Source organism: Aptenodytes patagonicus, chromosome 5 (assembly GCF_965638725.1).
Source record: "Aptenodytes patagonicus chromosome 5, bAptPat1.pri.cur, whole genome shotgun sequence".
NCBI classification, from domain to species: domain Eukaryota; kingdom Metazoa; phylum Chordata; class Aves; order Sphenisciformes; family Spheniscidae; genus Aptenodytes; species Aptenodytes patagonicus.
The window spans coordinates 14,258,446-14,286,149 of NC_134953.1; the positions used below are offsets into that span (position 1 = coordinate 14,258,446).

The 27,704-nt window shown below is 40.0% G+C and overlaps 2 protein-coding genes across 2 annotated transcripts in view; both read left to right on the forward strand.

The window, feature by feature from the left end:
- Window positions 1–8,123, forward strand: part of TBC1D12 (TBC1 domain family member 12) — a 46,678-nt gene extending 38,555 nt beyond the window's left edge. The window contains 6 exon segments of the mRNA XM_076338752.1: window positions 2,178–2,272; window positions 2,994–3,065; window positions 5,027–5,155; window positions 5,476–5,585; window positions 7,358–7,616; window positions 7,864–8,123. Of these exon segments, the coding sequence (XP_076194867.1) occupies window positions 2,178–2,272; window positions 2,994–3,065; window positions 5,027–5,155; window positions 5,476–5,585; window positions 7,358–7,616; window positions 7,864–7,932 (734 nt within the window). The 3' untranslated portion in view covers window positions 7,933–8,123.
- A 1,839-nt stretch (window positions 8,124–9,962) lies between these two features.
- NOC3L (NOC3 like DNA replication regulator) lies at window positions 9,963–27,511 on the forward strand. The gene is made up of 21 exons (XM_076338753.1): window positions 9,963–10,031; window positions 11,592–11,799; window positions 12,218–12,341; window positions 14,635–14,792; window positions 14,904–14,960; window positions 15,999–16,129; window positions 16,796–16,957; window positions 17,728–17,821; window positions 18,034–18,209; window positions 18,428–18,556; window positions 19,015–19,146; window positions 19,531–19,611; window positions 20,210–20,310; window positions 20,776–20,848; window positions 20,926–20,989; window positions 21,077–21,148; window positions 22,130–22,311; window positions 22,544–22,672; window positions 23,323–23,420; window positions 25,141–25,225; window positions 26,993–27,511. The coding sequence occupies exons 1-21, from the start codon at window positions 10,023–10,025 to the stop codon at window positions 27,122–27,124; spliced, it is 2,397 nt and encodes a 798-aa protein (XP_076194868.1). The 5' UTR covers window positions 9,963–10,022; the 3' UTR covers window positions 27,125–27,511.
- The last annotated feature ends 193 nt before the right edge of the window (window positions 27,512–27,704 follow it).

The following is a 27,704-nucleotide window of genomic DNA, read 5'->3' on the forward strand; positions in this document are numbered from 1 at the left end:
TCTCCCTGTTAAAAATAGCATCAATGATGTTTTTAATGGTGGAGACATCCTTTTTATAAACACTAATTCCTTGTGCTGTTAACAGTTACTTTTTTAAATGCTGTCTATGTGATACTGTCAGTACCAGCTGCTATGAAATAACTATTTTTTTGAGGTGGTCTCTTTTTTGGGAAAGAAAATGCCATTGTAATGCAAGAAGTACTTTTTTGTTTGCACTTGCCCGTCCTGACTAATTGGCTGCTTTGACTGTAAATTATTTGTTGTCTTTAGGCTACCTCTGTGACCCATCTGAAACTTGTATATGTAAATATGACTGTAAATATGCTTATCCTTGGAAAACACATTTGCAGTGCCCCTTGGTTTGTGGGGTGGTGGTTTGTTTGTTGTTGTGGGGGTGTGGGCTGAGTGTGGGGGAAGGCCTAGGTAATTGGTTTATTTTGGAAAGGTAGTAGTTCTGGATGGGAATGAGAGGGGGAAGGGTCCAATTTGATTGTGTCAGATGTTCTGGGAAATGTAGCAAGAAGGGAGAACTTACAGTAATAGGATTTTCATCTCTGAAAAGCAAGCCGGCCCACTGTGCTTATTACTAATCTTTGGTGGCAAAGTCTGGAAGATCAATTATTTTAGCCTCATTTAACATATTTGAGTAGTTTTGAAGGTTTTTCCTGTTCAAACATCTTTAACACTTTATTTTGGCAGATAAAGGTTAAAGCATGAAAAGTAGCTTTTTCGTGTCCTGAAGACGAGATTCATCAAAGATGTGTTATCTGTCAGATCTGTTCAAAAGACCCCCAGTGACTCCTCTTGGAGTTGAACTGAATTTCTTGTATAAACCCAGAGTTTCTTATGCTCTATACCATAGATTATAATCTTCCTTGGGAATACTCTAAATGGATACTGTCCCAAATGAAATGGTCCGAAATTAACCAATATAATACCTGTTCCTTTTGAAAGAGAAAGGAGGGATCAAGCAGCAGTTCTTGAACTTTTTATTTTAGATTGTGTATGTTCTTTCTGTGTGATAATTGCTGCCTTTCTCCCAAATTCCCCTAACACAGCCTGCAGCAGTCCCACTCACTCCTGAATGCAACTGTCTTAAGTTTTAGGAGGACTGGAAGAAAATGCTGCTTTCCAGGCTTCAGCAGAGCAGGTTCTGTTTAGCCTATTCATCGAATTCTGCGATCTTCCACTTCCCAGATGGCTCTTGACTGGTTTAAGCCATCTGAAAGAGCCTTTTCCCCACGTGTTGTGTATTTTTCTCCTTGCTATTTGCATCATGTCCCTACGTAGAGGACAGGATAGGGATAACTCAAGACCCAGCTGAATTTCTTCTGGAGGTTCTTGAGTGAATGCTGACTTCTTTCTTGCCATTTGAGGAATGCCGCTCCTAAGGATGCAAAAAAACTGAGTCAAATGAGAGCTTAGAAGTAATGTAACTTCTGCAGATCGTAACTGTGTGATCAGTTCTGGAAACTTCTCTGTATATTTTAGTTACCTTCAGTAAAAGTGGGGCATGAGAAAAGCATGGCTTCAAAAGTAATATGCTTGACTTTGCAGGTGAAGAAGTGCTGGCTTCTTGTGATAACGATGTCATTCATCTTTTTCTTCTAGTGTACAGAGTATATTTCAATGCTGCTGGTTGAAATGAGCCACCAAATGAGCTGATGAGGAATGAAAAATTTGAAAAGTGAGATCCCACTGGATCACGTTTAGATCAAGAGCAGTGCTCTCACTCTGTGCTCTTACATAGACTCAGTAACTGAAGTCACAGCAGAAGATAAGAAAGAAAACAGGGTTTTGAGGACTGGGCTGGGCAAAGTTCAAATTCTAGTGAATGCAGGGCCAGTCTGGGCCTGGATAGTGTTACACAGAAGTAAAAGGTAACCTGTTGGTTTTAAGTCTGAATGGTGTAAAGGTGTATGACTTGAAAAAGAATGAGTAGACAGGTAGTAATTACTGATTGTTTCCCTCACTTTTTGGAATTGGTGGCATATACTGGGTACCAATGGACAGTTTTAGCTGTGGAAGTATAGCACTGTAGAAGTGCACTCCAAGAATTAGAACTAAGTAACTTTTTTTCCTTAGATTCTGAAAGTATTTATGTGCCTATGGCAGTTTTATTCTGAAGTCTGTAGAATTTATCTATCAGTTTTAGTAAGTATTGGTTTTGCTTGCAGATGCAGGTGCATCTGTTGCTGATCGTGAGGCCAGTCTGGAGCTAATTAAGTTGGATATATCACGCACATTTCCATCCCTGTATATTTTCCAGAAGGTGAGATTTCTGTAACTTTAGTTATGACAACTTTAAACTTCTGAATAGTTAAAAAAGAAACTTAGCTGTCTAAATATGGAATAGCTTTTAGAAGTTGTTTGTATAAAGCAACAAAAGTAAAATTAGTTCTTTTCTACATACAACAGCAAATAGTCATTTCTCTTTTTTTTTTTTAAATGAGAATAAGGTAGGGACACTTAACAATGGACTGTAAAGCTTTTTCTCCTGGAAAAAATTCATGTGGTTCCTATTAATATTTATGAAATTACATGCGAAAATGAGAATATTCTCACTGCTTCTACAGAAATCTTGATGCGTTTTAGTACACATTTTCAGGCTTTATGATTTTTTTATATAGATATAATATATGCATGCACTATTGTAATACAGTAACTTGTGTTACTAAGAATTAAAACATCCACTGTCTCTGAAAAGGAAAAATCAACGCTGGATGTGTACCAGAGATCCTCATTTTCCATCATGTGCTGATTTCCACTGAATTGTTTCATGGGATTATGGGTCTGTTACTTTTCCTTTAACATCTCGAAAGCATACATGGTAATGCTTAGAATAAAAACTGGTATTATTCTGGATGTGAACAAAGCAATAATTCACTGGCTTCACTTGCATCTTAAAATACTGGCTTGTTACCTTCCTGTATTTATACAGTGATTTTTGGAAAAAACCTTTCTTTTTCTTTTTCCCCCTCCCCTTGTATTAGGGTGGTCCTTATCATGATCTCCTGCATAGTGTTTTAGGAGCATATACATGTTACAGACCGGATGTGGGATATGTAAGTATTTGCTGTAAAATGTTTATAACATGGCAAATAAGCTTAAGATGTCAGGTATTAGAGTGTATTAAATAAGTAGGTTATCTAAACTTTATGCTACTAGCACTTAAAAAAAAAAAATTCAACTTTGGCACTTACTCATTTCATAGCAGTTACAATGATGGTAATTCTTGGAGATAATTAAATAGCTGAAAATGTACTGAATGTCAAGGATGAGTATGCTATCTGGCTTGCATGGAAAATTTTAAATGGATGTGTTCACAAGGCATTATAGTTCTGACAGACCCACGGTATCTACAGAAAACAAAATGCTAGTGGACTTCCAGTAAGCACTCGGCCTGTTCTGTCTTAGTGTTGCTCCCACTGCTGCCATTTCCATAGTGATACTCTCTGCTTCACTACCGCACATCCTAAAATCCAGAAACTCCTTATTGGTGTCTTGTTGTCAAAGATTAATCGCTCCATCTGAGTTCAGTGAAGATAAGATTGTTTGCAGCAAACATTACTGTGGTTAAAAAAAAAAAAAAAAAACCCAAACAACAAACCCCCCAAAAAAACCCAACCAACCAAAACCCATAAAAAAACTGCCAAAAACCCCGCAGACAAACCAACTAAACCTAACATCTTTCTGAATGGTGTCAGCTTACAGAAGCAGTTAAATAACAAATAGATGCTTTTTTCTTTTTCTTTCTTTGCTCCTGGTGGTAGCTAGGAACAACTTTCACAAGCTCTAATCGCTTCTGGGCTAAAAAACTTGAAGAGTTTAAAGTCTGATCCATGCAACAAAGCATTATTTAGCACAGGGTGTGTTTTTCCTCTCTAAATCAGACATGCTTGGGACTCTGCATCAATATCTAGTTGGTTTTTCATGTTCAAATGTTTTTAGCCCTGAATTCTGTCATCTGTGACCTCATTTTTGGAGACCCTCCCATACTCTTTAAGTGAGATTACAAACTCTGCAGGTTCTGAGACTGCTTGTTCCCAGGGTGGAGTTTTAACAGGCAAGTAAGCAATTTTTCATGGATAGGTCTTCTCTTTTTCATTAGGAACACAGCTAGCCTGGACATTGCTGATCGTAGATTTTTTTTTTTTTAATGTTAATATGGCAGTAAATTTAATGTAATCTTATTTCCACACCCATCTATCCCACAAAAATGGAAAGCTGCAGGACTGGTTTTGGTGCATATCAATACTTTTTTCCCCTAGTTAAAATACTGAGTGCATTTTTTTAAACGAGCAGGCAGCATAAATGCCTAGAAACAGTAGAATAATCATCATTGCAGTTGAAATTGGTAAAATTATTTTTTATTATATAATGACTATTCAGTATTTTTTTATAATAATGAGTATTCAGATCATCAGTTAACTACAAGAATAATGGTCTTCACTTTTATTGCAAGCTAAAGTGTTTTTGAGAGAATAATCATGGAAAAATGTAAACTTGCATTGTAGCTAACCACTTAAAAGTAACTTTATGTATGTGAACAAATACTGTTTGGCAAGTGGAAAGATAGTAATGACTGTTCTGAAACAGAATTTTGTCTCAATTCCAACATATCTGTCTGGGTCTAAACTGTCCCATATGTGAGGTTTTTCTCCATGTCTGCTTTTCCCATAGCTTAACAATGAACTTAAGGCCAAATTTTGCCTCTTACGAGCTCTGCGTCCAGCCTGTGTGGTTTTAACTTTCTTGCATTCCAAGTCCTAAGCACTGGTGATCATGAGACCTCCCGGAACTTCCATCAAGCACCTAAAACCGGCATCTGAAGAAACACTCTGTCTTGCTGAAGTCAAATTGCCTGCATGCATAAAAATTATTTATCCGTATTGTTTCTGTTCATCTGGAAATGTTATGTAATGGTATTTGATGTATTGCAAACTGTAAATATTTGCATTTCCAAAGATATAAGATGTACTGAACCTACTCACCTATATTTGCCCGATGCTTTTCCCACTTGAAGGTACAAGGGATGTCCTTCATTGCTGCTGTGCTCATTCTCAATCTGGAAGAGGCAGATGCTTTCATTGCCTTTGCTAACCTTCTAAACAAGCCATGCCAGCTGGCCTTTTTCCGTGTGGATCACAGCATGGTATGCACAGAGTTTTCTAGTTTTGAACCATAACATTCTTTTGACTTGAAGCATAGTTGATGAATTGATGACTTCCTTTTGTCCTATTGAATAATGGAGAACTTTAACCTGTGGTTACAAAACTGAGAATACCAGATGCTAATCCATAGAACACATCCTACTGTTTTGATTTTTCCTCTAGAAACACTTAATCGTTGTACTTATCCTAAGAAGTCACATTGGGCTATGTTGACGTCCTCAGTTCTTGGTGGGGTTTGTGTTATTTTACAACTAAACATTCTTTTGATGACTGCTTATGAGGTGCTTTACTGTCTCTACAGATGCTGAAATACTTTGCAGCCTTTGAGGTATTCTTTGAAGAAAATCTTCCCAAATTGTTTCTTCATTTCAAATCATACAGTCTTACTCCAGACATATATTTGATAGACTGGTGAGTTCAGAGAACATAGCAAACCTAACCTTACAACTGTTGGAACGCGTTCCATTTTGCTATAGGTTTTTCAGCAATAGAAATACAGCATTAAAAAAAAGCATTCAGTAGGTGTTTGTGTACCTCAGCTTCCTAGGTCTTGTGAAATGGCGAACTGTTTCGTGCAACTGCAGTTCCTCTGACAGGATTTAAATTTTATGAACTGCGACTAGGAGCGACATCTATTCAGATAGAAAAGGAGCACACAGGGCTCCTGTGTGTCTCCTTTGCTTGTTGCTGCAGGTAAGAGTCAGCTATGTGTAATGTAAGTAGGGGAGAGGAGGCTACTACACTGTAGTTGTCTTATGACTGATTGTAAGTGACTCAATGAAATGAACATAATCAGCTACTGAAGAAAGTATGAATATAGGAATATGGACTGCAAAGCAGAAGGAGGATGAAATTTAGGACCTGGTTTGGGAAGGGATAAACTTGGAAATACAGTGAACATTTTGAAGTAATGAATGTTCTAAAGCAGAGAGTAACAAACTGTGTTATGTGCCTGTAATGAAGGCAGTAATGCAAGCATCCTTGAAGTGTGTGCAGTGCTGCCAAATACAGAATGTCTATTCTTAAGTGTGTGTAGATAAGAATGTGCTTCATATAGGATTATTATATGGGTTAGAAGTTTCTAATAGAGTAAATTGAATTGGGTAGAATTAAATAATATAAAAACATCATGTCATCTGAGAACTTGGGAATGAAGAACTTGGGCTATAAGATGCAGCTTATCAGTAAGCAGTAACTCTCAGCAGGAGGAGGTTATACAATAGCAGCATTGAGTCAGGAGTGTGCTGCAGTCCTGAGAGTTTAGGCAGATGGAGAGAGGTATATATGTTGCAGAAATAGTGCTGCTGTACAAAGTACTAGAATATTCTGCTTCCAATTACCTGTGAGAAAAGAAGATTGTTATTCCTGCATGTTCCAAAGATGGCCTTGAGATAGAGAGTAGTCTCCTCTTATAAAGGCAGAGTAGAAGAGGTTGTGGTAGTCTACGGTAAGGAGTGCTCTGAGGATCCTGAACCACGTCCCAACAGGAATAATGGGGAAAGAGAACACTGTGCTTTGTATCAAAGGAACCACTACAAATTTATGGGAGCGGTTCTATAATATGGTATGTACAGCAGACTGATCTCTCTGCCCACGTATAACGAATGCTTTTTAAAAATAAACTTTGCAATAAGAAATGCAAGTGGGCTCTTCCCAGTAAGAATAGAACAGCAGCTGTCTTTAGATTTTTGGCGATTTTTAATGTGAATAGAAATTCAAAATGTATCACGGAAATGTAGTTATTGAATTCTCATTAGTGCATTAGTGGGATGTAGCCTTCTATTGAGATGATTTGTGGCTTTAGATTTGGTTTAGAAAACAAAAGATGAACAGAGCTGTTAAACTGTATGGCTTAAAGAATGGGAAGGGTTAAGTTCTTATTTGTATATTACACCCTGTTTGAGTGTAAAGATGTTTAACTTCTCTAGCCAGAGCTTGCTAAAGGAGATGGCTTTCAAATGGAGGATTTCCTGTAGCATGAAGAGAGATGGGCTTCAGAGCAGGAATTCTGACTTTAAAAACTGGAGACTTTAGGATCTTTGAAATATGGAAAAAAATAAGAACATACGAAATAATTTGTCATCTGCTAGCTCTCAGCTAACGTAACTGAGATTTAAAGGAGGTTGTATTTTCATCTTTCTGAAATAGGTTAAAGTTATAACTGTGCCTTTTCTCAATTGTAGGATTTTTACACTCTACAGCAAGTCATTACCACTTGATCTGGCCTGTCGTGTCTGGGACGTTTTCTGTAGAGATGGAGAAGAATTTTTGTTTAGGACAGGTTTAGGAATCCTTCGGTTATATGAAGATATTCTCCTACAGATGGACTTTATTCATATAGCACAGTTTCTAACAAAACTTCCAGAAGACATTACATCAGAAAAGCTTTTTAGTTGTATTGCAGCTATTCAGATGCAGAATAGTAACAAAAAATGGGCACAGGTGAGTTTCTTGGAGAGATATATATGAGATATATATATATATCAAAACAGACATGTCAGCACACGAGTATATGGGGCACTTCTCTTCATGACTACTTTACGCTGCATGTCTGACTTCTGAGCAATGGGCACTTCCTTTCCAGTGTCTCATTCTAGAAATTAATCTCCATGCTAATATTGTGGTGGTTAACATTGATCTTTTTTTGAGACTGGCTTTTTTATATTCATTAAATAACTAACTTTTCCAGGTGTTTGCCTCACTGATGAAGGACAACAAAGAAGGGGACAAGAACCATAGCCCAGCACTGAAAAGCTAATCGTCGTAATGTTGAGGTCAATTGAAAATGTGGAAAACCACTTGATGACAAAGGAGTTTTCACATCCCTTCTATGTGGAAAAGCACTATAGAAAATGTGAAAATGAGATGGAAAACCAACACAGCTCTCAGTGGAGTAATGAACTGATGAAATCTTCACCCTTTTGCCAGTATTAGCTTTTGTCGTGGGAAGATTTTGTTTTCACACAGAATACTAAAACCTATGAAACTGAGAAGCAGGGGAATTCATATTTAATACTTTAAAAGAGTCAGCTCAATGCAATAAACATTTGTAATAACTTCTGTTGGTACTTTAAAAAAAAAATTTTGAGGCATAACTTTTTTTACAAATACCACAAAGGCACTTTGAGGGGGGGGATGAGGGAAATGCTAAATCTTAAGGCCCCAAAACTGCTATCCAAACCAAATGCTTTGGTGCAAATATTACCTCCAAAATTAACCATTTGAAAGTATTGAGGACCAAATAAGGTTGTTTGGTATGTTTATGTGCAAGATGGTTAAAATTTGGGAAGGGGTATTGTCTTATTTACTTGTTTGTTTTCTTTTTTTTAAGTTGCAGCTTCATTCTTCAGTCTGGGCAAATGTAATTAACTCAGGAACTGTGGAATTATTGTGCCCAAACCTGTTAAAGCAAAAATCATCTAAATTTTAAACAGTGGTAAGATCAGGGCTATTTTCAGAGTGTACAGCTTTCAAAGCCAGTGGTGTTAAGCATTTGTTTTGGTGTATTGGTTGTGCAGCTTATTAAAAATGGAGTGGGTATTCTGTGAAAGGGTTTTGCCACCAGAAGTTTTATTTTGTCGAGCCATTTCCAACTAAGAAATACTTGTATGTAATGGTGAACACTAGAAACTGACAAAGCTATCTGTAGACTTTGTGTTGTCAAAGGAGCAGCCACTTTTAACACTTTGGAATAATGCAGACACAGAATAATTTTTGAAACTCTTATTAGTGTGCAATACTGAAATCACTAAACCAGATGCTTTTTGGATACTTAATTCTTTAACATCTTTTAACTGAGACATAAAGGTCATATGGTATGTGTCACGGCAGATATTTTCAAACATTTCCTATTCTCAAAGATGCTGTACAACAACTTGTGATTGTAGGGGATGGAAATTTAAAATGGATAGCACTGCAGGTGAGGAACACTTGCACTCTCTTGGTCCATTTTTGCTAATATTTAATGTAAATAAATTCCTTACATGTGGGTTTTTGTAACTGGTCCCTCTGTGGAAATCAAGTCAAAATTACCATTATGTACTTTTAAGTGCAGGAGGCTTCCAGTTGTCTGGTGTTTAAAAGCAGAGTCTACATAATTGGGGTAAAGATTTAGTGTGGTGTAACTTACGTTGCTATCTGGTTTAAAAACTACGTATATACTACTCAAACATTACAGTTTTAAATTTAAATGTCAGATTTTTCTTAACTTATGTATTCACTACTTTAATTGGATCCAATTTGTCTTATATTTTTGTGTTATCTTGTACAGTTTTCTTACTTTTCAACTATAAATCTGTATATAACTGTAAATAGAAGGATCGAGCCTTCCTTTAAGACCACTAGTAACAATTCCTGTGTAAATAAAACTTATAGCAGCTGTGCGGTGTGGTTCTTTTCCATTCCTCCACAATTTCTGTGAAGTACAGCAAGAGCGCGCCTCAAGGGTAGTGCAGTGCAACACTAAGTAACCGCACTCGCCTTGCCCGGATTTCTCGCCTCCCTGAGGAGCTGAGGTGAAGGGCGCCCCGGTACGCCTCCAGCTTAGCTGGGCTCTTTTTGAGGCTCGGGGGCGAGCTCGGAGGCGGATACTCGGCTCCCGCAAGGAGCGTTTTGGTGCGGGGCAGAGGGTGGAGCGTTAAAATAAAAGGTTGATTTATTTACGAAGCGGGAGCAGCTCCCCGCCGGAGCAGGCGCCCCTCGGTCCCTCACCAACGGCTGCCGCCCTCCGCCGCCAGGGGCCGCTGTGGCTGCGGCCGCGCGGGGCGGGGGAAGGCTGGGCTCGGCCCCGCCCCCACCCGGCGCTTCCGCTGCCCGTCGCCGGCACAGCACGCGCTCCCGGCCGCCGCCATGAAGCCGGTAGGACGCCGCGGTGGGGGGCGGCTGGTGTGGGGGGGTGGTGGGCTGCGGGGCTGGGCGGGAGGGGGGAGCGGTGCCCGGGCCTCCCGCTGGCCCGTGTGCCGCCGCGGGGCGCGCCTGGCTGGGCTGACACGGCGGCGGCCCGGCCGGTGCGGGGGGCGGCCCCTGGGCCTCCGCCGCGGGCCCTTCGGGAGGAGGCTGCTTTCCTGCCCCGGCTTCACCTCCCCTCCGGCCGAGCGGGTTTGTCCCGTGCTGCTGCGGCCGTGGGGCTGCAGGAAACGAGAAACCTCCGAGCGTCGGGGGGTGGGTGGTAAGACGCGGCCTGCCTAGAGCGGGCAGCAGCCCGCCCCTCAGCGGCGGGCACCCGGCAAAATACACCTTCGTCTCTCACCTCCCGAAGGCGATTTTGCCGAAACTAAGGCATGGAAGAAGAAATCGGTCACCGTTGTTCGTTACACGGAGGAGCGTGGCGTCGGAGCTTTACCGGGGAGCAGGGCAGCCTGCAGCGGGACCTGCTCGCCTGCGCTCGGGCCGAGAGGTGGCGTCAGGAGGGGAAGCGCGGAGTCCGAGCCGGCTTCGAGGCAGGGGCGTTGCTGTCTGTAGCTGTTCTAGCGCCCGGCGCTGTGTGTATGGCACGGGGACAAGCGTCAGCGTTGCTTCTGTCTCTTCAGCGCTTTCCCAGTAGTCAAATCTAAAAAGGGAAGGTAAAGGTCAACTGGCAAAAATTCCAGATTCGAGGAGCCCCGCGCTGGCCCAGCCACTTGTCCCCTTACCAAAGGGACACCACCCCACCCACCCGCCCCCCCCCCCCCGGACTAATACAATGGCCCATTTTCCCTCCGCAGCCCTTGTCTTCCCTTGCCCCTCCGTAGGTAAGCTGTGCTGTGTACATTTCCATCCTGAACGCTCCTGGGAGTGTTTTGCGGTTTTGGCACGGGGTGCCTGTATTGATCTGCACCTCTGGGCTTTCCCTGAGCCCTCTTTCTCGTGACCACTGTGGCTCCCTGAGCTTTGGCACCTGCAACACGTACACAGCTTATACATCGTGCTGTTCTGAGCCGTACAGCGGGCAGCCTTGCCTCTTCCATGCAGCTACCGGAGGCAGGAGAGAGTCAAAGCTCAGCATGGGGAAGTGTGCTGCAGGAGGACATTTGCCTGAGGCAGTGGCCTTGTACCAGACCTTCCTAACCTTACGTGCTGGGGAAGAATGGCGTTGTGAAGGGAGGAGACAGAGTGCTTGGGAGCACACAGGGCAAAGAACTGCGCCCTAACAATCTGTTTACCATACTTGGAGTGTTCATGTGTCTAAAAGTGATGGACATAGGGTTTAATAAAAAAAATTGTCAACGAATGTTCCTGTAAAACATTCTTCGCAGGTCTCTCTTCTCAAAAATTTAACACAGTTGGGTGAATTTGGAGCTAACTGATGATACCATTTGGAAGAAACATGTTCTTCAGCCCTGATAGAAATATGAATTTAATGAGATCTGAAACAGTGAAATAAATTTCACAAAGGCTATGAACATGTCAGTTACTTGTAGTTCTCTGTTTGTTTCCTAGAGAAAAAACACAAAACGAGTTCCAAGCTTTCGCAAGTTACTGAGAACAAGTAAAATAAAACTTGACAACAAATTAAAGAATAAACAGTACAAGCAACAGAGTGCTGCTAAGAAGTATCGAAAAGAACAAAAGAAGCTAAGGGAGGCTGTCAGAGATGCTATCTCTAGAAAACCTTTTCCATTGGAAGAATGCAAGAAAAAACAAGTTGGTAAGTGTTTGCTCAGAGTTACTTTTGTAAGCGAAAAGATAGGAGGTTACTAAATATTCTGCTGCTTCATGTTGTAAAATTATGTATCAAGAAAACAACTTTTCATTTTCTGTGTACAAATAATTGCTGTTCTTGTTTAAAGGAAAGAAAGGGAGAGTTACGAAAAATATAAAATGTAGCCACTCTGGCAACAAGATCTGACAGTTGGAGATGGTAGAAATGTGTTTGCTTTAATCATTATTGGATGTCACAATAAAGGGGCAGTTTTCTGGGATAACAGAAAACACATGCATGAAGATTGATGAGCTCAAGGTTGAAGTAAGGTGTAAAATGGTCTCATAACTGTAGGCAGGGTTAGGTTTTCAAGTTTGAATATACGTACAGGATCTTAATCTGTACACATCATCTTCTAAAATAGCTGAAAAATGGGAAGAAGAGGAAGAAGATGCTCTTCCACTGGACATGATGGATGAAGATGACTTAAAATTAATGGAAGATTTGGCTCAAAAAGCATCCTTTTTAACCAGAGATCTTTCTTCTAAGTGAGTGGTGTTGTGATGTCTACTTTTCGTACTAATTCAGCTTTGTGTGGTTAATATGTAATTAATATGTAATGTGGTACATATATCAGGAGGTCACTTTCAGTCTGATGTTCCTTTGCAGATCTGGTTTAGTGTTTCCTTAGTCTGTCAGTACATTCATTTTGTGTATTGATGTGTATCAGTACGTGCACCTGCTCTGCCTGACCTTCAGGATACTGTTTCTGCACAGTGTTCCTTCCCATGAGGTCCCTGGCTGTGAGATGAGTAGCATTCCCCAAACTGAAAGAAATGCTTTAATCTGTATACAGAGTCTTTTTTTCTATGTAGAGTATTCAGGACGATCCCTGGACTTTGGGTCACTGTACTTTCACGTTGCATTGCAAATTGCTGTAAAAAAAAATCAGGGTTCTGGAAGCCATGTATGTAAACACATGCAACACCAAAACATTCATACAAAAATTCGTTACCAGTGTTCTGGACTAAGGTGTTAGGTAGAGTTCACAATGAAATACATAGAAGGATAGTTGCTCTTTTACCTGTTTTACTGTTACTAGCTTTTAGCTCCTTTCATAGTGTTCCCTTAAATGGGAGAATTTGTCTTTTTAATCTGCTTTACTCTGATCAAGTGTAATCATTCTTAAGAACTTGTCAAATATTACCTCACTTATAAATTACATGTTCACATTAGCACAGACTAAATACTTATGTTCTTATATACTTATGTGCAGGTTAGCAACATAGGTGCTAAGGGGTGGTACGCTACACTGCATTGTTTCTGTTGTCCTTGGAGAGTGGGGTGTGACACAAGCTTTCCCAGTGAGCAGAGTAGGAAAGTGATGGTAGCAGTGGTAAAAGTTAACATGGAGTAGGGATAAATAAAAATGTGCACTGACCCGCTCATTATCACGTCCTGGTTAAGCGTCGCCTGGGAAGTCAAGGCAGAGTAGGGGAGAGCAAGGCTGTGGGACATCTTAAGGAAGACACTGGACTGTTTTCCAGTGAGAGGGTCCTAGTCCTGCTTGTTTGCTGGTGGAGTCCTTCGTGGCAGGACTGCTCAGGGTTAAGTTTTTAGTGAGCCTCAGCCGTGCCAGGGCAACTGCTCATGCAGTGGGTGAGCACAGTGGGGAGGGAGGCAGGTAAAACAACACTCTGGCCTAGGTGAGAGGCAGGCTGTGCTGAGATCTTAATAGTTTCTGTTTCGCATGTTCGTATTTTATTTACTCTTCTCCAAAATTTTTAATATTTTAGAGCTGAAATCATGTTTCTGAAGGATGTTTGCCTTTACAATCTTCATCTGATTTGTTTACTGTTGCCTTACGTTGAAGGGTCCCCAAGTCCCTTACTGCTACATGAATGGGAGCAGTGCCATCTCAAAACCCATCAGCTAGTGCTAGGGTTTCCAGATGTCTGGTATGACCCAGAATTTCCCTTGTTTTCACAGCAGCTGTATTTTCTTCATGCTCAACAGATCAATCACAGACGTGTAGAATTCCTGTGCTCGTTCAGTAGGATTTGGGTACACAGGAAAGGTTTGATCTGCACAGGGAGAGCAAGGCTGAGGCTGGTGCACTGTCCTTAAAATGCACGCGTAGGGTGACTGTATCATGTGTGCAGGGAATCTGGGTAGACTCTGGGATATAAAACTGCTTCTCATACCAGCAATTTTTACTTTCTGAAGCCTAGCAGTCTCTGAGCCCAGAGCTTTCAGAGTCCTTCAGATGTCCATAGTTGAAACTCTGCCCCTTACAAGAACAAAAGCAGTGTTCCTGTTATAAGACACACCATTGGCTTAAACAATGTGATTCTTTATCCCTGGCTTTTAGTTTTTTAATAAGATGAGCAGATAACACTTCATAGTGTGCCTGTACTATAAGTGGTTATACCATTTCATTAATTTTTTTTGTAAATTCAAAATCGGTGCAAGCATTTTGCATGCATGTGTGTGTTTACACTCATATGCCAACATTTCAAAATTCACGAAGTTGGCTGACCTGCCAGATCAACTAAATCTCATTTTGTCTTTGCTCATTTCACATTTAGTTTCCTATAAAAAGGAGATGGGAAGCACTGTATTGTCCTGAATTCAAAGATCCTGTACAGACCCACAGTTACGTTGTTTGATTGAGTGGTGACTGGTGCTGTCAATGGTGAACACACTCAAACATTCCACTTAATAAGATCAGCCATTATTTATTTTTCTGAGTGCGGACACTTAATCCAGCTAGTATACTGTCATACATGGTTCATGTCTAATTAAATGGCTAATTCATTTAGTTTGCCTTGGATTTTTCAGTGAACCTGTTCACGTCAAAAAACGAAAACATGAAAATGTGATTGACAAATACGAGAAAGTGCCAAGACGTATGCAGACTGAGCCGGAAAAAGAACTCATCCATCTGCTCCCCATCAAAGACAAAGGTGGCATTATTCCCCAAACTATGGAAAAGCCAGGTAAGACACAGATTTCGGAATCAGTATAGTAGCCAAGATGTATATAATTTATTCTTTTAAAATTCCACAGTGTTTATTACATGCTTGACACTAGACACTCTATTTTTGCAGTTCTCAATGTTGCACAGGATGAAGAAGAGGATACAGAAGAAATGGAGGAAGCAGAGGGTAATAAAACATGTTTGCTTTTTGTTACTGGGTTGGTTTTTCTTCCAGATCACTGACATATCTGCAGGGTATTCTGCTGTTCCCTAAGGAAGTTTGTAACATAAGTGTGTTTTGTTTAGGGTATTTTTGAATATGTTCATTACCATGTTGCCCCCAAAGCATAACAGTGGTTCAGAGCTTGCTTTCTTACCTGTTAGGATCCCAGGACCTGAGGAACAGCTGGCTTCCAAATCTCTTTCTTTAAAATTATTTTGATTTTCACCTGGAGCTGATGTTTGCATGAAGTTCCTTATATCAGTTGTGTCATCTTTGCTAGTGAGAAGGGAAATCTTGGTCTTACTTAAAGAATATATGCTGTGGTTCTAGTTTAATTACTCTGAGATCATTTTGAAATGCAGTTCAGGACACAGACTTCTGCAGGCTTTTGAGTGTCTGTCTTTGGTTTTGAAATTTTTTACTTAAAACATCAGAATACCAGGAAATTCAGATTGCGATTTGCAGTTTGCTATCCAGTTAAGAGCCATATTCAAATAACAGTTGCAGTTGTAACTCTGCCACTTCAGGGTCATTATTCTCAAAATATAATCTGAAGTTGAGGAAGAACATACTTTTAGCAAAATAATACTCAGAAAACGCAAATAAAACAATTGTATTTTTAAAAGAAAAAAGTGAATGGTGAATAGTTTGCTGCAAATTGCAGAGCACTGCGGTTTCTTGGCGTAGTTGGGGTCATATGTTGAGTTTGTGTGTTGCCACTGTACTTAGGGAATACCATTTGCAGATTCAAAAACATTTGGTCCATTTCTTTTTGCAAGCTTAAGAATTTGGAGTGGAGCGAAAATTAATCTCTGGGTTAATGTAAGTTCTAGCAAGGTCATTCTTAAAGCTCCTTTTACTGTGGAACTGCATGTGTTACTCTTGTGTGGTGTTATCGCGGTACCCATCTGAAATGCAGTATCTAGAACTGTAGTTTGCAATATGGTATTTGTTAAGCAGGTTCCCTAGTGACCCTCCTTTTTAACTCACACCTTGTGCTAGACTTTAATGAAGAACGCTTGCCTGTTCTCACTCCTGAGGAAATGGCTGCTCAAAGGAGACAAAAGCTGCAGGAAAGGAAGGTGCACATAGCTGCCTTAGCATCGGCCATTCTCTCTGAGCCAGACAACAATGTAGGTAGCATTTACTTTTAACGTGCATGTATGTCTGCCTGTGTTGTGCAGTAAGTCAATAAATAAAGATCTGAAGTAACAAAACAATAGCAAAAGCAGAAAAATACAGGAGTAGAACAAGGAAAAAGGTCAGTGTTGTATCACTTCTCAGGGTGCGGCCCACGGTGAAACTGCTGCCGTAGGTTGGTATAAAGGATTTGAATCGGGTGAAGATCCGGGTGACTGTGTTTGCTCTGTTCAGTTGTAATTTGTCCCTCTGAATACTTGTGGTTTTAGGAATAATACTGTTTGAGGTATTTCCTGTCCAAACTACCTTGTTCCTTAAGCATGACCCTTACTTAAGCTCTGATTTCAGGGTTGTATCTGATAGTTCTCAATGTTTCAGGATATGCTAGTAATTTGCTATAATTCTGTGCAAGTTTGTAATACCAGGGTAGTTTGAACATTCCCAAGATAAAAAATTTGTTGGGATATCTAGCATTTCTTGGCTTTTTATGCAGTGCTAAGTAGTGTCTGAGTAACTGCCGAGTTATTTTTTTTCTCTTTCTAGTATTTAAAAATGAGGCACGTTTCTTGTGGCAAACTTTTGCTGCAGTGTACATTGTGCTTGTACATTGGTTTGTGGGTGATCTTCAGCTGACTTTGTCTGCCTCTTTTCTTAATCAGATTAAAAAGTTGAAGGAGCTGCGTGCCATGCTGATGGAACAGGATCCCAATGTGGCCGTGATTGTTCGGAAGCTGGTCATGGTTTCTTTGATGGAGATATTCAAAGATATTGTGCCTTCTTACAAAATTCGGCCTCTGACTGAAGCAGAAAAGGCTACCAAGGTGAAATACCAAATTTCTTTATAGAGTATTGCGAGTAGTTCAGATTTTTTTAAGTTATGCCAAATACTAATACTGATTTGTTTAATATGAATTTATAGTTTTGAGCAAAGGGTGACAAATACACAAGTACTTGTGGAAATTCTGAAACTGTGACACTTTCAGGGGCAGAGGTCTCTGTTTTGAACCTTTAATTCCTACGTACTTCCTTCAATAAGTAGGTGACATGCTGGTGGTAATGGAGGGAAAAAATAGTATGTGAAAGTAGCATACCAAGCCTGTGTGCCTTTCATCATAAACCTCAGAATAAGATGGTGTTTTGTATCACACTGAAGGAAACTAGAAAGAAAGCAAATTATGCAACATTGTCACCTAACTGGCACAGATTTCTGTGTAATGTGTTCACTAATTTGCTGAACAAATGCAGAATAACTCGTTTTCTGGAGCTTGTTTTTAACCAATTCTTTAGAAGGTTTCTTGAATATAGGTAGTGCAGTTTAGAGTCATGGCTTTAAAATAACATCTAGTTACAAATTTCACTTCAGTACCTATAAATGAAATCGGCCAAGTTGGAAAAGGCCCTCTGAGCACAAGAACATGTAGAGAAATATGTAGAAATATTTTATTTTTAATACATTTCTAGGAAGGTCTGTTAGAAGAAAAAACTACTTAGGTATCTGATAATTTGTTTTAAAACTTCGGGGTTTTTTCACCTCTGGCTAATTTCAGGATTTAGCTCTCCAAATAAAATTTCACGTGTATTATGTTCACAGGTTAAAAAAGAAACTCAGAAACTGAGAGAATTTGAAGAAGGCCTTGTGAGTCAGTATAAATTTTACTTGGAAAATCTGGAACAAACAGTTAAAGGTACAGTCAACACTTTCCATTTTTTGTAGTAAATGCAAAATTGTTTGCAGCATCACAGTTAACCTCCTCTGATTGAATGCTATCTGCTGTCTTTCATGCGAGTACTGTTTCATATAAGTGTGCAGGAGAATGCCTGCAATAACTGAAAATGTGAATATTTGAAGCTTCCCTACATTCTGAACAGTAATCACTAAAAATAATATTTTGTGCAGATTGGAAACAAAGGAAGTTGAAGAAAAGCAATGTCATCTCATTAAAAGCATATAAAGGTCTAGCGGAGATTGCAGTGAAATGTCTGTGTGAGCTACTTGTGGCCCTACCCCACTTTAACTTCCACAACAACATTATTGTTCTCATTGTTCCGCTCATGAATGATGCGTCAAAAATGGTAAGTGATTTTCTGATTAGGGAAAGAGTTCTTGTTTTGCATGAAAAATAATCATATTTCTGAGCTTTATTCCACAATATCCTGATCTTGTGGCCATATCTTTTCGCTATTTTACAGGCTGTGTCCGCTTTCTAATTAGTAAATACCATCAGTATTATCAGTTAGCTGTTGTCGTAGACTTGGCTTTACAGAAGAATTTGTTTGAATTCACTTTTCAGATTTCTGAACTGTGCTTTGAGGCAGTTAAGAAGCTCTTTAAACAAGACAAGTTGGGCTATGCTTCACTCGGTGTAGTTAAGGTCATTTCTGGCCTTGTGAGGGGTAGAAATTACGACGTCAGACCTGAGGTAAGAGTCTTTCTGTTGTACTACACAATTTTCTTGTGTCTGTTCTGGTTTAAAAGAAATCTGAAAGTTAAAGTTAGTGCAGCTGCTGGCAACAGACAAGCAGAGTTTCCTCACTCTGTCAGAACACAGGCAGCTTAGGAGTGGGCTGAGCCAGAGGATTAGAAAGAGAGGTATGGGGCAGGGGAAGGAGATCAGCTCTCGACAGAGACGTGGGTTAAGTCAGGCAGGGAAACTTGAAGTGAGAGAGGCAAATGGAGGAATGGATAGAAATGGACAGTGCTGGGGAAGGAACTGGGAGCAGCGATGAGAGAGAGAGAGATGAAGGAACAGGAGGGGAGTAAACAGAAGAACCTTTGACCAGCAAAGTCCACTAGCCTGAACGGAATTCAGGATTTCTTACCCTCTCGGTTCCTCTGTTGTGGATCACCTTTCATTGTATTTATTTTATTTTACAATAGGTGTTAAAAGTATTTCTTCACTTAAGAATTAAGGAAGTAGAATTACAAAAAGATGCCGAAGACATTGCACCAAAGAAAAAGTTCATGACTTACAAAGAGAAAAGAAAAAATCTTTCAAGAATGCAAAGAAAGGTATGACGTGTGCTTTCACGTGCTCTACTTCAGTGACTTTATGTAGCAATTTGTTCCAGCAATGATTGCACTTCTCCTGTCACCACTATTAACTCTCAGCATCAGTGATTAGTGTTTGCGTTGTACTTGAATATTTATGAGGTTCTACGGGGAATTTAATTATCTTCCTAATTTTTTTCTCTTTCTGGTGTTGATAACACCTTTGATTAGTTGTTTCTGATAGGAAGGAATATATCCAAGTTGGTTACTCTGTAGCATCACAGGGTGACTTAAGCAACTCGCCAAGCATGGAAGATTTGTTCTCTGGGTATCTTTGGAACCTGGATATCCAGGCTGGTTGGAAACATTTAATCTGTTGCCTTAAAATCAACTGTATGTTTTCAGTGGAAGAAAGCAGAAGAGAAACTGGAACGAGAACTCTTGGAAGCAGAAGCGTCAGAAAGTAAAGAAAAAAAACTGAAGCTGGTAAGTAACTTAGAGGTTATTTTCTGATTTTTTCAAAGTAGCAGCTCCTAGCCCTTTTGTAACCAAGTGTCTCCCCTCCATCCCAACCTGTCAGCATTCCACACCTCTAGGTAATGTGCCAGCTTACAAACATTTTGCCTGGGCCAGAGGTCTAGGTTTTGGTAAACCAAGCCCTCTCAGTTTACCCAGGAGAGCCAACTTAGCCATTCCTATTTCCTTCTGTTCTCTGCACAAAAAGGTATTTGAATCTATTGACATTACGTCCTCCAGGTGCCCTGTTCCTGTTAGATATGACACTATGCTAACGGCTGTTACCAGCCTCTCAGAGTGGCCTTTAGGCAAAGGAGGAGTGTGGCTAGCATGGACTGAGGGGAAGAGAGGCTGTTTAGCTAGGAGAGGGTGAGGGGACGGAGTAGGGGGCAGGAGGGCAGGACTTGAGCTTTTCAGCATAAGAAGAGCAGAGATGGCAGTGCCAGGGCTGGTTTGGAAGGCCTGAGTGCAGGCTTGGACAGAGAGGAGCATTTTCAGTTGAGTTTAAGTGAAATAGAAACGTCTGTTTTCCATGCTTAAGTATTTTATTTTGTTCTCTTTCCTTCAGCACACAGAGACCTTGAATATTGTATTCGTAACTTACTTTAGAATCTTGAAGAAAGCTCAGAAGTCTCCACTTTTGCCAGCCGTGCTAGAAGGTCTTGCAAAGTAAGAGCTGAGTCCACTTTCTTTTGTGTGTGTTAGAAAAGACATAAAGCACTAAAGGGATTTTTGACTTTGAAAGGGATTTATAAGCAGTAAGAGAAGACTGTCCCTGACAAATTTGTTGAAATTCTTTTATTTCTCTGCTGAAGTTGTCACCGACTTCTAAAAATATTTCAATGTCATGTGAAATTTCCCATGACAGAGTTGATGTGATGCAAACCCAGCAGGGTGTGATGCGATTCCATTATTTTGTCTGATTACTTCCTGAAGAGCACAAGTATGTCTCTAGTGCTATAGGGAAGCCGTGATTAGCAGTTGGGGGCTGAATCATCCATCTTTGTGAAGATAATAGATGTGCAGCATTTGATTTAGCTCTGCTTTTAAGGTGCAGATCTTGGCAATTCAAAGTACTTTGAACTGAGTTTGCAGATAATGTCTGTAGCTGAAAAAAAATCTCTTTGATTCAAGGTTTGCTCATCTCATAAATGTGGAATTTTTTGACGACCTGTTGATTGTCCTTCATTCTCTTATTGCATCTGGGGTAAGTTGAGCTTACTTTTATTACAGTTTTCTTAAAATTATGTTCTTTTGGGTACTTAATCAGTTTTGTATTCTTAGGGTTTAAGCTATCGTGAGAGTCTTCATTGCATTCTCAGTGCTTTTCATATACTCTCTGGTCAAGGTAAGAGATCTTTAAAAACAAACTTTTGTTTAATATTGTCTGATAAATTAATGGAGTACCTGTATTTATTTGGGATTATATTAATAGGTGATGTTCTTAACATTGATCCGATGAAATTCTACACACATCTTTACAAGACACTGTTCAGCCTACATGCAGGTAACTCCAGATTCTTATTTTCAGTGTGTACCTAGATAATGTTTATTCTGCTTGTTCGGTGTCATAGCCTTAATATAGAGTTAATAAACTACAGTTGTTTTAAGATACCTGAGTTCCGAAAAGATTACTGTCTGTTGTAATCTACTTTTTTCTCAAGTTGCACATTGCACTACTGCAATACAGGTACTAGAAGTATTACTGCAATACATGCTAACAGCTTCTAATCATGTCATTTCATGAGGGAATGACAAGTATGTGATCTTGCATAAGCATTTATCCTGTCCTCAGTTTAATTTTACTTCCTTATAATTGTTTCTTTAAGTGGCAATTTAAAAATTCTCAATTTTTTCTCTAATTCTTTCTCTAATAGAGAAAAATCACTTAATTTTTCTAACATAATTTTAAAAATAATTTCAATTTAAATTCTGTTTTCTAAAATCTTCTGGTTTATATTTCTGATTTTTATAATTCTGACATTCCAATTTTCTAATCTAAATTTTCTAATAATTCTGAGAAGCTGAATAGTTTATAAAAAAGATACTTATAAAGTTTGAAATCAACATAATTTTAATTAACTTCACAAATTTGTATTCACTAAGGAGGAGAGATTGAGAAAAAACATTCTACAATTCTGGATGGGTAAAAGACTAAATCTTTGCACCGTTTAACAATTTATAAAAGATGATAGTGAATGCGCTGAGGGTTAAAACACTAACTGCTTCTAATGTTTAGACATTTTTGGTGGAGCAAATATTTTCTTAGAAAGGAGCACAGAAACAATGATACATTTTTTCTGTTCAAAGCTGGACTATTTTTACCAAAAAGGACGGATGCTTATTTCTGTATCGCATTAGTGCTGTGTTTGAACCTCTTGGCTTTCATTCTATTTCTCAGGTTCCAGTGTACACTCAATAGCAGAGTATTTAGCTGTATGTTCCTCAAAATGGTTATTTACTCTTTGTATGAAATTCTGCTTTTGAGGTCGTACCAATGATGACATAGGGATTGTGCTCCAGTGCCTGGATGCCATGTTTGCCAAGCGGAGAAAGCAAGTTTCCCAGCAACGAGCTCTTGCTTTCCTAAAGCGACTTTCCATGCTTGCTCTTCATGTACTTCCAAACTCCAGTGTTGGGATCTTGGCAACAAACAGCGTATTAATGCAAGTAAGTTTTACTTGTTGGAATTTTTAGCTTGCTGGTTAAAGCTTACTGAATTTTTTGACAAATTGATTTTATGCAAAATATTTTGAAGCATCTTAAGCAAGAATGATGAAAACAGAATATCCTTAAATGCTGCAGAGACTGAATAACATGGAATGAATCCTGAACTGAACTTAACCATGTTATAATTGGATGTGTAACATAAGCAACTCAGTCCTTTTTTTTTGTGTTGTAGACATTCCCAAAGATGGACCTCTTACTAGACAACGAATCTCAAGGCAGTGGAGTTTATCTCCCAGAACTAGATGAACCAGAACATTGCAATGCTCAGAACACGGCTCTGTGGGAGCTGCATTTACTGCAGGTTAGTGAGTAGCTGAGTGATTTGAGAAGTAAAAGTCAGCAGTAAAGAGCTGCTACATGTTTATATGTTTTACACAAATAGAGAACAGAGGTCTTCAGGCTTATCAATCAAATCTGGCCCACGTGAGCCTATTCCATACAAAGAGGAACAGCAGCGCAGTGGTATAGGGAAGGAATGACCTCAAAAGGGGATGTTACACATCCCGTATTTTAGTACCACACTGGATCTTATTGCAGGTTGCCTAATAAGGCTCCTTTGGAGGCTTTTTCAATCTGTTAAGTTCCCTTGCAGTCCAGCCCTTCTCCAGGGACCAACTGACACCTTGATCTGTCATTCCAGCCAGGGTTTAGAGTTTGGGGCTTGGGGAGGGCTTCCTCTGCCCTTTCTCCTGCCGTCTGGGAGTAGGAGTTAGATTAACTGTGGGGAGTTACGCTCACAGCATGACATACTAGTGAATAAATGTATGACTGGGTGTTCTCATTCACTTAACCCCAGAAACTGACTGATTTTGGGGGGCTCAGTTTCTCTATCATCTAAAACAAAAGCAGAACCTTCTGTCTTATTGAAATGGAAATAAATACGAGAATCCATAGATAAATACATTATCCCTTATCCCTCAGTCAACTGCCTTCTTTCTTCCTTTCTTTCAGAGACACTATCATCCAACAGTGCAGAAATTTGCAGCTCACCTTATTGTTGGAGCTCCAACTGAAGGCTCAGGAGCTCTTTCACTTGATTTGAGCCAAAGGTGAGTTATCAAAGAGTTCTGGTTTTAAAAATAGTGCCCTGAAAAGTAGCTGTTGCTCATACTTTATTAAAGGAATCCCTAAAAATAATTATCCGTAAAATTAAAAGATTCTGTTCTTCAAATTCACTTTCTTTGTTCTTCTGCCAGTACAGAATGTTGGCTGCCTTTTTCTTTTTTTTTTTTTTTCCTTTTGAAGCTTGTTGCCTTGCTGTGACTAGGCTAAAAATCTCAAAGTGCAGTGTGCTTTCTTCCCACGGGAGCATATCTGCATCAGCAGCCCTGATCTGAATATGGATCAGGATCACTGAACCATGGCTGTCCAGTGTAAACGGGAAACCAAGTTGCAGCGTAAGGTCCATAGTATGTTAAAACGTAAGGAGAGCCATCCTGGTTCAGACTAAGGATCTAGTTCAGCATCCTGTCTTCAGTAGGGGCTGGAAGCAGGTGCCTCAGGAAGAGTAAAAACAGGGCAAGCATGTTAAGACACACGCTCTGAGCAGTGGCCTAGCCTCCGACTGGTTTCAGCCTGGTGGATTTCCTGAACCTGATACCATTCTCTATTTAGTACCTGTTCATGGAATTATTTTCAAAACTGTTCAGTGTCCCTTGAACCAAAGCACACATTTTGCAAATATAGCGTTGTTTGGTAAGGGCTTCACGAGTCCACAGCTCGTTACGTGAAGAACGACCTTCTTTTGTTTTGAACCTGGTGCCAGTATGCATCATTTAACAGGCCCTAGTTCTTGCCCTGGGAGGCGAAATGAACAGTCTGCTCTAATACACTCTCTCTGTGCCTCAGTTCACTTGGTAGACCTCTATCATATTGTCCCCCTGTCTACCATCTCTTCTGGCTGAAGGGATCTGGCCCAGACAGGAGCTGTTCCATACTTTACAACTCCAAACAGCATTAAGGTCATAATCCCATGAAAGTGTCTGTCATAACAACTATTTTTTTCCCTTAAGTGACAGTGGTCAGCTCAGAGCCTGTTGTTTTTATGTGATGCTGAGATTGCTTTTCTCTCTGGGTTGGTTTTTTTTTTTTCCCCCCACTTAATTTCATTTGCCATTTTACTGGCCATCTCATACAGTCTATTTGCAGTTCTTCACAGGCAGCTCATTCTTACTACCGCAAATAACTTGGTACTCTCCAGCTCATCTTTGAGTGTGTTGGAAAGCACAGGTCCTGGCACAGACCTTGTGGAAATCCATAGTTTCTTCCTGCCATTGCAAAAACTGATCATAGATTCCTGTCCTCTGTTTCCTGTCTTTTAACCAGCTCTTTTCCCATGTGATGGTCTTCCCTGTTCTCCCATGGCTGCTTAGTTTTCATAAAACCCTTTGGTAAGGAACTGTTGGAAATTCAGGCAGATTGTATCAGCTAGGTAATCTTTATCCACATATTTTTTTTACTTTTTCAAGCACGTACAGGGCAAGCAGTCACTGCTGGCAAGCCAACAGAACAGAATTCTTGTCTCCCATTTCTTCTCCTGTCTCCCAACTGAGTACTTGGACACATTTTACTTGCTTTTACTTGCATTGTTCCCCAGCTGTTGGCTTCCGATCTTTTCCAGGTGACGCTCATTACTCAGTTCTTGTAAAGCACGATGGAGGGTGTGAATGGTGTGTGTGTGTGTGTGGGAGAAGCTGCTCTTGGTTTGGCGATATAGTACTTAGAAATGTATCTAATGCCATTTTTCTTTCACTCTGTTTTTTGCTGTAGGCCTGCTACAGAACTTTTTGAGGCATACAGTACAAGAGGAATGACCTTTAATCCTCCTGTTGCATCAGTAACACCCAGAAGAAAGGTACTATCTCATCTCTCTATCTCCTTTTTTAACCACGTGATACACCAATATAACCTGTATCTGCTGGCCCGCTACGCAGTGCCCAGGCATTAGCACACTTACTGTGGCTTTCTGGTTTCTGTATTTTCTGTGTCAACTGTTTTTTTTTAACTGGCATAAGATAGCACTGACTGTAAAGAAGGAAGAAAAGCTGTATGAATAGTTCCACCTCCTATAGCATCAGTTAATGTAGCAAGATGAATGTGGTAGCTGTTATTTTTACTTATAATCTTTTGCACTTTGCAGTGGTTCAGTGCAGATTTCTTGACCCTTTTCTGTAATGATGAACCAATGTTTGTTCAAAAAGCAGTAATAAAAAGCCAGCTCTCTTTCCCCAGTGTGGGTAGTTGGCAGGACAGCTGGATTTCCAGAGCCTTTGATTCAGTATGTAGAAGGATACTGATCCCTATTAGTGTCAGTTTATAGCTTTAAAGTGTAAATTTGAAGAGAACAAAGAGCTAACATATGAAGAAGAGAAATGGGTGAAGACTTTTTAGATCCTCAGCACTGGATGTGTTCCAGATGCCAACCTCCATTAAATGTCCAGTGAGTGCTGCGTCCTTTAAAAAGTGATAATTAATTTTCTTTCTTCCTAATGAAAACATTATAACCTATTAACCTCGTTGGTGCCCCCAATTTGTAACTCAGTAATGTCAGTTAAAGCCTTGAGAGCACAGTATTTTTTTTTCCATTTTAGAGAAGCAACTTCTGAAAATGTATTTGTACTTACTTATTCTGTCCTTTTACAATGAATTCTTGACGTGTCTGTCCTGCTAGTGTGTTACGTTAGCAGCTCTGACAGAACAAGGCTGGGACGAGCAGATAGGAGAGAGATTGTGTAGTGCTTGAGTAAGGAAGTGCACAAGCTCTTCAAGGTAGCAGAAACAAAGGAAGAGGAAGATAACAGAGAGAACAAACTATCCGTAGGTGGTTATAGTGGGCATAACTGGGAAAAATTACCTTGGGGTCTTGCCTACCCTCTGGCTGTTTGGCTCATTTTAACAAATTTTGGCAGTATTTAAGTTTTACCCTATCTGTCTGGCATGTTTTATTTCTGTGTGCCATGCTGGCATTGTCTGTCAGCACTTTCCCCCTGTTGACAGCAGCTCTGAATTGGAGTTTTCTTTCCCTGTGCACCACTAAAGGGAGGATCTCATTCGTCCTCCAGTGCACAAAGTACTCGACTACGTAAGTGTTAAGACTTTAACAGGGAGGTATAAAGCATGTGCATGACCTTCCTCATCTGAGCACCAGGAAAGAGTGGAGGGCTCCAGACCTGGCTGCTGCCAGAAGGGATCTCGTGAGGCAGGGTCAGGGCACTCCTTTCTGACTCACAACCTCTACTGTTAGCATCACTGCTTTCAGTAGCCTTTCGATCAGAGATGCTTGATTTATTTTTATAAGTTGTGTTGAACAGGAAGCAGCATGTACGCTCCTTCACAGCTGGAAGCTGTGGCTATGTGTAGTAGGTAGTCTTCTAAAGCCCAGTTTACAACAAAAGAAAAACCTCACCAAAACCAGGAAGCTTACAAAGGACTGCCTGACACATCGCTTTGTTGCTAGCCAAGTGAAACTTACTGGCAGGCCAGATATACGTGAGCTCGTTCCCTAAGTCTGGTCTAGATGACCCGGGGCATGGGAGAGAAACAGGACTGCTAATTTAGGCTATGCATGGAAAACACATACTGGCCTTGTTTAGTAATGCAACTAATGTTTTGTAATTTTCAGGATACGTTCTCACAAACGGATTCATTTATAGATGAAGAGCTAAACAAACAGCTTCAACAATACATCAGTGAGACTGTTGTTCACAAACCCTTGGATTTCGCTAAACACTTGAAGGAATCATCCTTGTCGTAAATGCATCTATCTATCATGTTCAGTTGGCTTCTTAGTTACGGAGAAAGATTGGCTGAAAGGAATTTCCACTCATCATTAAAGGAATTCAAGTAGGCTTTTGTTTGAATACAGAAACACACAAAAGATGTAACAGCAGTTTTTCACACAGAGTTACAAGGCCTCTCCGCTTAACCACCGAGCCCACGTTCTCAGGGCTTGGGAACCACCATGAACAGTCACATCAGTAATTTAAAAAGATACTAAACCAGGTCATTTTTAAATTGTTTGCAACCATGCATTATAGTATTTTTGTTTATATATTTTCTAATTTTTATAACAGAATATAGACATATGTGTTTCTGAGAAATCACTGGGTTGTGTTGATAATAAATATTTTGGAAATTTTAATATCGTATTGACTTTGATGTTTAAGATACCTAGAGATCTGGAGTATGTATTGCATTTTTTTCTGTTTTCCTTCTGATGTCTCCTAACCATTTATCTCATCTTGAAATGATTTTGCATTTGGTGGGTTTTTTTCCCTCTGATGAATCTTGGTATCGGCAAATTGAGATTACTGAATTCCAGTTCTAGCTATCAT

Coding starts and splice junctions, on each gene's coding strand:
- NOC3L (XM_076338753.1), top strand. Junction 16,130..16,795: donor TCTCTGAGCCAGACAACAAT/GTAGGTAGCATT, acceptor TTTCTTAATCAG/ATTAAAAAGTTGAAGGAGCT. Junction 18,210..18,427: donor TGAATGATGCGTCAAAAATG/GTAAGTGATTTT, acceptor TTCACTTTTCAG/ATTTCTGAACTGTGCTTTGA.